General features: G+C 38.9%; 1 protein-coding gene across 1 annotated transcript in view; it reads right to left on the bottom strand.

Moving 5' to 3' along the window:
- The window catches only part of LOC124607371 (TBC1 domain family member 12-like), a 325,279-nt gene that overhangs the window by 26,732 nt on the left and 284,003 nt on the right, over nucleotides 1-14,544 (bottom strand). Inside the window, exons 5-6 of the mRNA XM_047139684.1 lie at nucleotides 13,029-13,160; nucleotides 6,065-6,224 (exon numbers count right to left, since the gene is read on the bottom strand). Of these exons, the coding sequence (XP_046995640.1) occupies nucleotides 6,065-6,224; nucleotides 13,029-13,160 (292 nt within the window). The remainder of the gene's footprint in view (nucleotides 1-6,064; nucleotides 6,225-13,028; nucleotides 13,161-14,544) is intronic.

Raw genomic sequence — 14,544 nt, 5'->3', positions numbered from 1 at the left:
ATTATGCTATCATAGATCCTGCTGGTAACTGGTTTCATCCTGTCTAACTAAAAGGTTACCTTAAGAAATCTGGAGAGAGTGCATTATGAAACAGTATCTTCAGTGTGGTTAATAATCCAAACAGTTATATCAAATGGACAGATATTAAGTCTTTTTAATGATAGGCATAAATGATCCACTACCATATATAAGAAGCAGAAATAGTTACCTTAAGCAACAATGTAAATGTTTGTTTTATAATTACATGTGATGGGGAAACTCCAAGACTTGAAAAATGTAATAATAATATATTTTCTTGAAAATTAAGAACTGTTTATCTGATAATGGACTGGCACTGAACTCGCACAATACATGCAATTCAGTACAACTTAAGACTTGAGCACACTTTTAGAAATAGTGCTTGAGGGTGAATCAAAATATGAAACATTGTTCTAAACTTTTACTTGTTTATACCTAAACTTGAAGTCACATGTTACAGATCATCTTAAGTGTCTAAGTTCTAAAGCTTTTGTATTACGGGTAATATCAGAGTTTGGAGATGAGACTGTCAAAAAGTTTATCACTTTTCCTGTTGTCATTAACTGATATCATATTCTGAGGTAATCCTCCTTTGAGGAAAAATGTGTGCTATACGGAAGCATGCAGCTATGGTAATATGTGGTGTCCAGTCTACAACCTCTTGTAGGCAGCTCTTTAAGAAGTTGGGCATACTGATGATGTTCTAACAGTGTGCACGCACTTGTGCATCTGTGCGCATGGGGGGAGGGGGGGGGGAGGGGGGGGGGGACACAACTGCCTGTTGAAAAAACATTTTTGAGACAATAGGCCCTAACTTCCTAATTCAATTTCTCAGGAAGAAGATACTCTGTTGCACAGACTTGGCAAATGTGCTTTGTGAAGATTTCCTTTAACACCAAAGGACTCGTGAATGCTATTAAAAAACTATCTGGACAGAAGGGTAATAATTGCATCCATTTTCAAAACCGTTATCATTCCAAAAATTATAGTAGTGTAACAATATCGAATAATCTTGTACAAGGTGTTTGGTCACTACACTTGCCTGAGTCACTGGAGTCTTGAGAGGCCTGTGAGGCAATGGTCAAGATGCCACCCCTCTAAGGGTGACTAACAGGACATGCCACAGTGAGAGGGCAGATGTGAATGGACACTTGATCGGGCGGCTGTTATACGTTGTGGCCCATGTACTTCTTATGCTAAATGACGAGTATGTATATTTTCTTTGTTTGTGTGACTGTTTTCGATAATAAGAGCTTTCATTCACTGCAATCTGAAAGGATCCAAATGCTTAGACCATCCTTTAAATTCTTGGTCCTTCAGTAAAATTGACGATTGAAATTTCCACCTGTACACGCTAACATTTTGGCCCATCAAGGTCGGATTGTGATGGATTCGAAGAAGTAGCATGCAGCAGCAGCCATCCACCGGTGGAACAGCAGTGGCAAGTTTCAATGGAACACCATGGTTATGCAGCCAGTGATATTGACATGGCACATCTCTAAGCTAAGTACCTAGTCTTGTTACCCGCATCCTATCAATTCCCACTCGTCCTAACCGCTGCTTCTGCTGTTGCATGCTACGACTAATATTCCATGACCAATGAAGTGTTAAGAAAGAAGCTTGTTACTACATGCTCAGTGGCAAAAGCAAGCCTCACACAGTTGTTAAGGTTTACAAACAAATTTGATGTAACAGGAAAATCTGACACTTTCGATATTACTGTCAGGCTAGAACAGTTGCCAAGAAGTATGAAGACGTCACGGCACTGATTGTTTGCAGATATAGACGTACATGCTGATGACAGGAAAACTTTCAAAAATATGGTCTTCGACGTTTCAAGAAAACTGAGAGCAATGCAGAGGAATTATGCCAACAAAGGTGACAATGGACTTGCCTCGAGTGAATCAAAACATAGCATCAAGCTACCCAACAAAAACTGCCATCTTTTAATAGTGATGTAATGCAGTTCAGGTACTTTTATGACATTTCTGAGTCTTGGGGTACACAACGAGGATTAGAGAACATTGTTAAATGTAACTATGTCCTTAGTTCATTAACAGGTGAGGCTCACAATGTAATTGCTCCTCTTCCAGTAACCAGCAGTAATTTTAGTGTAGCTATTGATTTGGTTTGCTACAGATACAATAACTCTCGACTGATTGCACTGGAAGAAACTGTCAACACTGCCATCAATGACAAGGGTATGTGCAAGTGAACTTTGTGAACTACTTAACAAGGCTGCAAGCGATGTGACTGTGCACAATGCTTAGGACTTCAAAGATGGCACGGCAGAGTACTGGTTCAAGGAATAGGTGCAACCCTCTTAGAAACAAAACACAGTGGGTCTGTTCAAGGCAACTCCAGTATAAACAACTTCACGTTATCTACTGAATGCTGATCCAGAAATTTGGTCACCTGGTAAGATCAATGTGTTGCTGGGATCAGAAGTTTGTCCACATATTCAGAAGAAGAGGACTATCTCCATACGAACAGATCATCCTGTGCTTCAAGAGAGACAACTATGTTCAGTTATGTCAGGGCAGTATCAAATGATAGAGCTCAACATTTCGGCAAGGCAGCCGGTTGTGTTATGCTTTGCAAAACCCGACATTGATATTCAAACATTTGTAAAGAAATTCTGGGAGATACAAGAATTAAATAATGTTGTAATGATGAAAGAAGAGGAGCAATGCAAAGCACACTTTGTGGAACACACAACTAAACATTCCACAGGCAGATTTGTTGTTCATCTTCCATGTCACAAAGAGCCAAGTCAATTAGTCAATTCTATCCACACTGCTTCTCTCAGATTCTGGTGAGACAACCAAAACTTGGTATCAGTCATGACAGCTGCCAATTCATATTACATGCCACATCACGCTGTCCTTAAGGAAGCCAGCTTGACTACTAAAACAAGGGAAGAGTTTGACTTTTCCACCAAAACAAGAATGAATTTGTCACTAAATGGTTTGCTAATAGTAGGTCCAACAGGATTTGTGCTCTATAACAGTATGCTTCTGCATGCATCACATTGCCTTCACAGCAGACATGGATAAGGAGTATCAACAATTCTGGTAGTGGATGAATATCACACTTACCAATGAATATTGTGCACCAATACCAATTAATGAGTGTCGGGTCATCTATTTTTAATCCACTGGGATTAATTAGCCCCTTGACATCACATTCAAGATATTTTTGCAATGTCTATGGCAGCATAAGTTAACAAAGGATGAGCCCTTGTCTCCAGAGTTGCACTACTTGTGGCAGACACTGTACAGTGAAATTCACATGACAGGCAACATTCGTGTTGATTGTACAGTCACTGCAGGAGGGACACCTGTCAGCATACAATCCATGGGTTCTGTGACACTTTAGAGAAGGCCTGTGGATTTTGTATCTATGTATGATCAACTAATCAGCATACAGTCAGATGTGTCAAACTACTGAGCTCCAAAACATGGGTGGCACCTCATTTGGAACTCTATGGAGGCTCTCTTCCCTTCATTACTACTGCAGCATGTTTTTCACTCTCTGGGTATAAATATTGAACAAATTTACCTGTGGACTGACTCATCCATTGTGCTGACATGGCTTGCGGCTCCACACAGTGGTTAGCGTTCATGGGGAACCATGTTTACAAGATGCAGGACATCACAGCAGCTGTGGTATGTAGCCATATATCTACAATGGAAAACCCAGCTGATCTGACTTCATGTGGAGTGTTGCTCTGCAGACCTGCAAGGAAACAGTCTGTGGACGGAAGGACCAGCCTGGCTTACAGAAGAATCACTTCATGGCCTGCATTAGATGCCTCTAGTGGTTATGCACCTCAGGAGTTGCCAGAAGAAAGAGATAACGTTCTTCATCACCTTGGCAGAAGAATCCAAGATGATCTCATCTGTCAATGCTTGACGTTGTCATGATTACAGAGGATAATGTCATACTGTATCGTATTTATTAGTAACTGCAAAACAGCAAGGGAAACAAGAGGAGCTGCTTACTTGTCTCATAATGAACTGCAGGATGTATTGCTACAACACATCAGAAGAGTGCAAGAAGCCACATATGCTACAAAAATCTACTAATTGGAGACTAACAAGCTAGTAGAAAAAAAATGGCAAGCTCAAATCATTGCATCCTATCCTCGATGACACGAGATTACTATGGGTTGGCAGCAGGCCACAAAATGCCTATCTATTATATGAGAAGCATCAACTCATACTGCCACCTCACCATCATATCACATGGCTGATAGTGGAAAGTTAACATCGTCACCTTTCCCAAGCAGGAATGTCAACTGTTGCTTACATCTCTCAGGAAGTAATATTGGACACCTAATGGATGAAATGCAATCCAGCATGTGTCTGCATCAGAGCATGACTTGTCAGCAATTAAAGACAAAGCCTGCACATCAACTCATGGGAAACTTGTCATGCCCACATGTAGAAGCTATGAGGTCTTTCTCCCCAACTGCAGGGCTGATTACACAGGACCATTCTATGTGAAAACTGGCTCATGGCAATCCAAATTAAAGAAAAGATACTACCTGGTGACATGAGCAGTGCATTTTGAGCTAGTTGACAACATGACTACTGAAGGATTTCTGTCAGCCCTTAGAAGATTTGTGTCACAATAGGGTAGGTGCCAAAACTTGTACAGAAACAATTGGACAAACTTGATCGGACCTAGTCGGGAACTCTGTGAATTACAAGCTGCTGTGAGCAGTCATTGTCAGCAGTCACTCGTGAAAAACTTCATATATGAAGAAGGCATTAACTGGCACTTTATTCCTCCAGCATCACCACACTTTGGTGGAATATGGGAATCAGGAGTTCAATTCTTCAAATACCATTTGCACCGAACGATGGGAACCTTATGTCCAACATTGGAAGAGTTGGCAATCCTGACTTGTAAAATTGAGGCCTGCTTGAACTCTCATCCTCTCACATCATTATCTTGTGATCCTTCTGCCCCTGAAGTCATCACCCCAAGTCATTTCCTGGTTGGAGCTGCCACCTCAAGCATCCCTCAGCCATATCAAGGTACAGCCAAACTGAGCTTCCTCACAAGGTGGTATCTACTGCAGCTAGGGTCCCAGATCTTTTGCCATCTGACTACTGACTACTGACTACCTACAACATTTGCAGCAGCAGCAGGCTATGTGGACAGCCTCCCCAGTCAATTTGCAGCCTGGCCTGACACACTGGTCGTAGTATGGGAAGATAACATGCCACACTTATGCTGAAAGCTGGCTATAATTGGAGGAGTACACCTTGGACACAACAGAATGGTGTGAGTGACCACTACTTGTACAACCCAAGGGGTTTTCAAGAGATCAGTCTGCAAGCTATGTCCTTTACCGAGTGAAGTGATGCTTTCTTTCTTTTGTTCTGTGATTACTTTGGAGCAGACACAGTGAATTTCAGTATTTTTTGTGTTTCATTGTATTCCTGGTTTATGTGTCTGTGCTTCTCAGGCACCAATTACCCATATGTTCGCCTTTGCACTTCAGCATGACTTCTGTCATTTTGGAAAGAAATTTTTATTTCTGTGGCAGCTGGTATGTTCAGTCGCTACACACGCCTGTGTCGCTGGAAAGTACTGCCCCCTCTCTCGAGTTATTTGATAGTCGGGATACCACTCCTCCAAGGATGGCTAATGGGACATACCACAGTGAGAGGGAGGGCAGTTGTGAATGGACACTCAGCCAGACAGCTGTTGTAGGTCAGGGCCCGTGCGCCTCGTATTCTGAAGGGCGAATATGTATATTTTCTTCGTGTGTGACTGTTTTGTTTCCAAGTCCTCCAGCAAAATTGATGATTCAAATTCCTGTCTGATAACACTAACACCTGGCATTACCAGCTTCTTACGCACATTTATCTTTCATAATGACCATCTTGTTCCATACTTCTGAAGATTCTCCTTCATGATGTGATCTAGGGAACACTACGAATAATGGATGAATGAACAAATCAATGAATGAGAGAGGAATTTGCCTCAAATGAGAGAGAGGGGGAGAGAGAGAGAATGAAATGAAACTCACTTTCTGGAAAATACACAAGTTTGGAAATGTGCGTGATATGTCCAGTTGAATAAGCTCAACACTAGATTCCTTGTCTGGACTATCTGTTCCATCTATTACATCTTGTTGCTGATTTTCTTGCTGCAATTCCTCAGAAACTACGCGGAGTCTCTCCTGCGCCCTGAAACAAAGAAAAGTGTGATGTCTAACATTTTTTGAATTGTCTTAAGTATTGCTCAGTGAAATTTAAATGCAAACCAGTTTCCTTAAAAAAAAGTTGATTTTTTAATAAATGATGAGGATGGGAGTTGAAATGTGTTGTTATTACACAATGAACTAAATGGGTAATATCAGAGGGAAGAATTTTCAGTTTTGATATCAGATTGAGTACACAAGTTTTCAAGGCAACGTCCATTATTACAGTGCTGTAGGAATCAAAGACTTAAGCCCTAAACATTTATTTGAAAATGGTACAAGTGGATTAAGGTGAAAATAAATACATTTTCAGTTGGCTTATTTAACTGTACCACACATTTTGTAATTAATTTTACTACCCTTAGTGTGTTAGGTGTACTGCTATATGTCAGACTTTTTATACATCACAATGCAATCCATGAATAGATCATGGAATATTTTACAAACAACAGTCAATGGCTTATGGTATTAAATAATGTCTAACAGCCATAGTCTCATGACTCTAGTTAAAAATTCTGGCCCGCAATCCTGAAGTGGAGAAAACCAGAAGGCCAATAGTAACAATGACTTTCGCTAGTACCAAAGAAAGTCATCAAGTGAAAAAGGGTTATCAGAAAAACAGCACTATAAATGTATACAGCGAGAATTATATGACAAGTTATAATAATGAAGTATGTAAGAACAAAACTAATGGAAAAAGCAAACACACTAGCAGTAAATAACCACCAAACGGTAGAAGAACAGATTCAAAAACAAACTTAGATCAAATCAAGTGACAACAAGTCCCGATTGAGTGAGAGGACATGTAACAACCAATGTCAATTTCTGAGTATTCTCTCTTAGAATGCTGAAATGTTATTCCAAGCCGGCTGAGGTGGCCGAGCGGTTCTAGGCGCTTCAGTCCGGAATCATGCGGCTGCTACAGTTCCAGGCTCGAATCCTGCTTCGGGTAGGGATGTGTGTGACGTCCTTAGGTTAGTTAGGATTAAGTAGCTCTAAGTTTAGGGGACTAATGACCTCAGATGTTAAGTACATAGTGCTTAGAGCCATTTGAACCGTTTTTTGTTATTCCAATCGAAAGAATGCAGGTGTGAATGTCATCTAAACTACAGGGCAGAAACTTTTTGTAGACTTTGTCACTGTTCTGTTCCATTCGTGTTCCGTCTAGTGTGAACTGGTTTTAACACTTCCTTAATAGTCTTGATCAACACAAAGCTCAATCATTGTCAACATCAACTGTTCATCAAATTGTTTTAATTCATAAATTAAATATTTTGAACCAGAACTATTGGTGATGACAAGACAGAATTTAATCTTACACCATGTGGCTATGTTTAATGTTAATGAAGAAAATTGTTGGCTAAACCTAGCATGAGACACTGACAAAATCCAACACTTTGCTACAAATCATGAGATGCAGCAACTGTTACACAGAATGAAGCATAAAATCCTTTATTAGTAATATGCTGCCACAATATTCAGTGTTTTATACAGAAAAAATGAGAAAACCAAATTTTGAAACTTTTATTAGAAACAACAGTTTTAATGTAATTCATCATGTTGTCATAAAAAAAGGTATATGCAGAGTGCCAATGCTGCAAAACTAACCTACCACTGATTCCAAAAAGAAAGATTGAGACTTTTCAGCTACAATAGGGCATGCAGAAAAGCTGATCGGATGAGAAAACTAGATCATTATGAGGTCACCATTGCCCAGTGGTGGCAGCCCAAATACACCAACATGTTTTTAGTTTCTGAGCTAAGGTGCTATCTTACTGCAAGCTCAATATACAGACTGAATAACATCAGGGATAGGCTACAACCCCGACTCTCTCCCTTCCCAACCACTGGTGTCCTTTTGTGTCCCCTCGACGCTTAATTGCCATCTGGTTTCTGCACAAATTGTAAACAGCCTTTCGCTACATGTATTTTATTCCTGCCATCTTTAAAAACTGGAAGAGAGTATAGCAGTCAACATTGTCAAATGCTTTCTCTAAGTCTACAAATGCTACGAACGTAAGTTTGCCTTTCCTTAACCTACCTTCTAAGATAAGTTGTAGGGTAAGTATTGCCTCGTGCATTCCAACATTTCTACAGAAACCAAACTGATCTTCCCTGAGGTCAGCTTCTACCAGCTCTTCCATTCTTCTGTAAAGGATTTGAGTTAATGTGTTGCAGCCATGACTTATTAAACTGATAGTTCAGTAATTTTCACACCAGTCAGCACCTGCTTTCTTTGGAATTGGAATTATTATATTCTTCTTAAAGTCGGAGGGTATTTTCCTGTCTCATTCATCTTGCTCACAAGATGAAAGAGTTTTGTCATGGCTGGCTCTCCCAAGGCTATCAGTAGCTCTAATGGAATATTGTCCACTCCCAAGGCTTTGTTTCAACTCAAGATTTTCAGTGCTTTGTCAAATGGCTATCTCTCTCCCTTTTTCACCTTCCTCTACATCCTCTTCCATTTCCATAATATTACCCTGATGTACATCTCCCTTGTATAGGCACACTATAAACCCCTTCCACCTTTCTGCTTTCCTTTCTTTGCTTAGTACTGGTTTTCCATCTTCGCTCTTGATATTCATGCAGGTGGTTCTCTTTTCTCTGAAGATCTCTCTAATTTTCTTATAGGAAGTATCTATTTTACCCCTACACTTGCCCTCTAACCATTCCTGCTTAGACATTCTGCACTTCCTGCTGATCTCATTTTTTTAGACATTTGTATTCCATTTTGCCTGCTTCATTTATGTTATTTTTATCTTTTCTCCTTTCATTGATTAAATTAATTATCTCTTGTGTTACCCAAAGATTTCTACCAGCCCTTTTCTTTTTACCTACTTCATCCTCTGCTGCCATCACCATTTCATCTCTCAAAGCTACCCATTCTTCTTCTTCTTCTATATTCCTTCCCCTGTTCTTGTCAATGGTTCCCTAATGCTCCCTCTGAAACACTCTACAACCTCTGGCTCTTGCAGTTTATACAGGTCCCATCTCCTTAAATTCCTAACTTTTTGCAGTTTCTTCACTTTTAATTTGCAGTTTAGAACCAATAAATTGTGGTCAGTGTCCACATCTGCCCCTGGAAATGTCTTACAATTTAAGAATTGATTTCAAAATCTCTGTCTAACCTTTATATAATATCAATCTGAAACCTTCTAGTGTCTCTGGTTCTCTTCCACATATACAACCTTCTCTCATGATTCTTAAACCAAGTGCTCTGTACAAAATTCTACTGGGCGGCTTCCTCTTTCATTCCTTTCATCTACTACCATTTGTTCTCTTCCTTTTTCCTACTATTGAATTGCCGTCCCCCATGACTATTAAATTTTTGTCTCTCTTAACTATCTGAATAATTTCTTTTATATCATCCATTTCCTCAATCTCCTCCTCATCTGTGGAACTAGTTAGCATATAAACTTGTACCTCTGTGGAGGGTGTAGGCTTTGTGTCTTCTATCTTAGCTACAGTAATGCATTCACTATGCTGTTCATAGTAGCTTTTCCGTGTTCCTATTTCTTATTTTTTTACTCACTATTAACCCTACTCTTGCATTGCATCTATTTTATTTTGTATTTATAACCCTTAATACACATGACCACAAGTCCTGTTCCTACTGGCAGCGAACTTCACTAATTCCCACAGTATCTAATTTTAACCTATCCATTTCCCTTTTTAAATTGTCTAACCTACCTGCCTGATTAATGGATCTGACATTCCAAGTTCCAGTCTGTAGAACACCAGTTACTGCTGAATTCAAATGGGGACTATTTTACTTCTGGAATATTTTACCAAAGAAGATGCCACCATTATTTAACCATACAGTAAGGCTGCATGCTCTCAGTAAAAATTGTGGGTGTAATTTCCCCTTGCTTTCAGCTGTTTGCAGTACTAGCACAGCAATTTTGTTTTGGTCGATGTTACAAGGCCAGTTCAATCAATCATCCAGACAGTTGCCCTTGCAACTACTGAAAGGGCTGCTGCCCCTCTTCAGGAACCACACATTTGTTTGGCCTCTCAACAGATATCCATCCATTGTGGTTGCACCTACAATACTGCTACCTGTATTGTTGAGGCATGCAAGCTTTGTCATCAATGGCAAGGTCCATGGTTCATGGGGTGTGGGTTTAATTACGAATGACATTTATGTGATTCTTACCCCTGCCCATAACTTCTGTATAAATCATAGATTAAAGTGCCTGCATTGCAAGTGGCAGGCAAGGCTGTTTAAATTCCTGTAGAAGACTACACTCAATACGAATACCTCCAGAAAGGACAACACTTAAATTTAAATGCCATGGGAAAAAAACTTTTCTTTTTATAAATGCCTCCTTGCTTTTGCCACTCTACATTTTACATCCTCTCAGCTTCGCTATCTGTATCACTGAGGCATGCAAGCCTCCCCACCAATGGCAAGGTCCATGGTTCCACAACATAATTTAAATCATAATACAGATAATTGTGTGAATGTAGACTACCATGGAGCAAACTACAGATGAAGATGAGTACAGCACTCATCAAAACGCTGCAGTATCTAGGCACTGCTACCTGGCTGGAAATTCAAGAGTTTTTCATCGGATCATAATTTTACCCCAGTTCTCCATCCAAGCTTATTAAACAATCAAAACTTGGAGAGGCTTACAAACACATTCTGCGCATGCAAATCTTGATGTGACTGGCAAGTACTTTTAAGGCTTTTATCTTTAGGCCAAAAATTACGAATAATCTTCTGGAATTTAATATGTATACTACCATTTCTGCAATACATCTCCATAGCCAAAGTAACTAATATACATTTGTGGGGTGGTGCTCGACTCAGGTGGTAAACAAAGATTTAACAGCTCGTAACCGACGCAGCAGGGAAAAATAAGGTGGTGGTATAAATTTCCTATTCATTCGATGTTACATGTATGTCCTGGATTAAATGCCAAACACAGTGGTAGTTAAATGAGAACACATGACACTGTTCATAATGACTCATCTGTCATGTGAAGTCCCTAAGGTTGGCACCTTGGCTTCTAAGCAGCATTAACCAGAAAAAGCTTGCTTCAAACTACCAACGTCATACATATATTCTTGCACCACCTTTAAGTTCACACTTTTATCACTCACTCTGTAGAACAGTATTACTTTAATCTGGAAATTTAGGGTGTTTTAGAATGAATATACTGGTTTTAAAACTCTGTATCATTTACTACATTCAGCTTAAAATTATGAACAATACATCAAATGAAGGAGCAACTCAGACAGCTTTTCTCGTCAATGTTCAATGCGAGCACCATTTGTTGCCCATAGAGTCGATAGGAGAGTTCTTCCCAAATCTTGATCAGTGTGGCTGGAGAAATTGTTACAACAATGCTGTTTCTAAGGTCGCATGGATCAGCTGGTAGCAGAGAGAGACACACATGATCCTGCATTAACTCTCAAAGAGAAAAATCGGATGGTGTAAGATCGTGTGTGAAAATGAAGGTCATGCAAAACAAGCTCTGTCATCTGGCCAATCAAGCGATCGGGTACATCATCATTTAACCAATCGAGTACCGAGTTATGTCAGTGACGCGGTGCACCATCTTGCTGCTGAGTAACATTCTGTTGAAGATTCATCGAACTGAGGAAAGAGCTATAGTTCTAGCATATAAAGATAAGAAACATCAGTTACAATTGCTTCACTGAAAAAGAAAAGTCCATAAACTTTCCGCCTGGATATGGCACAAAAAACATTCAATTTAGAGGTGTCTCGATGCAATTACACTATCTTGTGGGGATCTGCTGACCCGCCAATGTGCACATTGTGTGTGTTCACATTTCCACTTAGGTGAAATGTCGATTCATTGCTGAAGACGACACGTTGCAGAAATCTTCTTTGTCATGTAGCAACATTTCGTTTACAAAGCTGGCACGTAAATCTTAGTCTGAAGGCTTTTGAGCTCTTAACAGCTGCAAACGATAAGGGCATAATTGTGTTTCCTTAAATGTCTCCACACAGATGTCACTGGAAGTACTAATTCATGACTAGCCTTCTGAACTGATTTCTTGGGGTAAGCGTGAAAGACTCTCACTCGGTCAACAAATTCTTCGGACACTCTGTCCTTCAATACTCTTCCCTTTGCACATAGGTATACACACAAAATTGTTTTGAGTTGCTCTTTCATTTGATGAATTATTTATAATTGTAAGTTGAATGTAATGAATGCTACAAAGCCTTAAAACCTGTATATTCATTTTGGAACACCCTGTACATTTCTCCACAGCAGCAGTCATTGTCATCATTGGAGAAATATTCTACACAATGGATCTTGAAGTCAACAAAAGGAAAATGTATCTTACGCAATCTTATGCACTGACCTACAGCCAAAATCTCTTGCAGTTCATTGATGTTACCTGAAAACACGTGCTCATTACTGATTCAGGACAGCCTCAAGCTTCTGTTCAATTTTTCAGTTGCAAGTATATACACTAGAACTTCACTTTCATTGTGTCATATGCCGGTAAAATATTGTACATGTAATTACCACCAACAATTTACTTTACTCTTGTAAATGCAAAAACTATATCACAGCACAACATTCTATTTTATTATCCACATTGAGATGCATTTTTTCTGTTGAAAGGAAAGCAATGTTACTTGATTAAAATGAAAAGCACAGAATGTCATTGGAGGACTGTATACTTAAATTCCACACAGACTCATGCAATCATCTCAACATTTGTTGCCAAAAACATGAAATGTCTAGACACTTATCTTCCATATTTTTCCTAGATTATCTAAATAAAAGAATATAATATTTCATACCTTGAAACACATATATCATACAGTTCTGGAGTGATGTTTAGGTCGTTTCCAATTGCAAGCTGCCATACACGACCACGTACAGATGGAGGCAACCCCTGCCACCACAGATCTTTGGCCTTCCTTGAATTTTTCCTGAAAAGGCAAACAAGAACATAATGTGACAATAACAAACTATTATCTTGTATATAATATTTAAATATGAATTTGACATGAATATTTCTTACAGTTCTTACATTTAATAAGTAATTTACATATATCTTTTATCTGGCTGTTTTCACACACAGCATTTCTGTAATTCATTTTGGTTGTAGCAAGTAGACTCGATACTACATTTGAAACCTGAATACTCCCCCCACCTCCCTGCCCCTGGTAACTGCACTTCTGTCTTACATTTGAGCGTCAATTTTTTGCGTTCACTTGCCATCTACTCACTGCTGTGAAGACTGGGCTACTTTTTTTTCATTTGTATATAAATTGCTGAATAAGAGAACTGCAGAGCTTAGTAACTATCATCAATTACACAATAAATGGTATTACATGTCACTTGTAATTTTATCTGAATGGTAATTTGTTTTGCAAGGAAATGCATTAATTATCATGTGATGTTCAAAATATATTCTTTTAACACTTATTACAATGCAATACAATAACGACTGATGTAGAATAACTATCTTCCAATAACTAACAAACTGACATGTTTACAGCTGCCCCCCTTACAGAATTACACTCTTTTCATAAATTATTAAGACTACTTCAACTATCAAAAGTTAAGTAACCTGATGTTTTAACAGTCCATCTTTTCTTACAACAAAGGATTAATTAACATTGTCATTTCTTTATTAAGTTCCAGTAACTGCCACTGTGGTCCTACACAGTATTTTTTCCCAAAATTTGTTTATTATTTAAAACACTTTTGTTGACCCCTCCTTAAGTCATGAAATTTCACTCTCCACAATTATAAACTGTCTCTGACAATTTTCAAATCATGCTTAGCTCAGTCAAATATATTTCAGTGATAATTATTACTACATATGTTTGCATAAGGAAACCAGTGGCACATCTGCAGAATGTGTCTCTCAGTAATAACCTCTGTGCATTTCAAATTAAATTTTTGTATTTTTGAGTTCAATATCTATTAGTTCTACCTAACTACTGCTATGTTGCTACCAAGACAGGAATTATATATTCCCTCTGTGACAGGAGATGCATAAATTTTTCATTCATACTGAAATAATGTGCACAATTAGATCACTAACATTGATCCTTTTGTACCTACACAGCTGAGTAACGCAAAACATTACTAAGAACATCCATAGCCATATTTCAGGTATGCTTATTATCCCACTCAAAATGTTGTGCTACAGAAGAATGCTGAAGATTAGATGGGTAGATCACATAACTAATGAGGAGGTATTGAATAGAATTGGGGAGAAGAGGAGTTTGTAGCACATCTTGACAAGATGAAGGGACCGGTTGGTAGGACATGTTCTGAGGCATCAAGGGATCACAAATTTAG

This window comes from Schistocerca americana, chromosome 3, assembly GCF_021461395.2.
Source record: "Schistocerca americana isolate TAMUIC-IGC-003095 chromosome 3, iqSchAmer2.1, whole genome shotgun sequence".
Classification (NCBI taxonomy): domain Eukaryota; kingdom Metazoa; phylum Arthropoda; class Insecta; order Orthoptera; family Acrididae; genus Schistocerca; species Schistocerca americana.
This window is presented reverse-complemented; position numbering and strand designations above follow the sequence as displayed.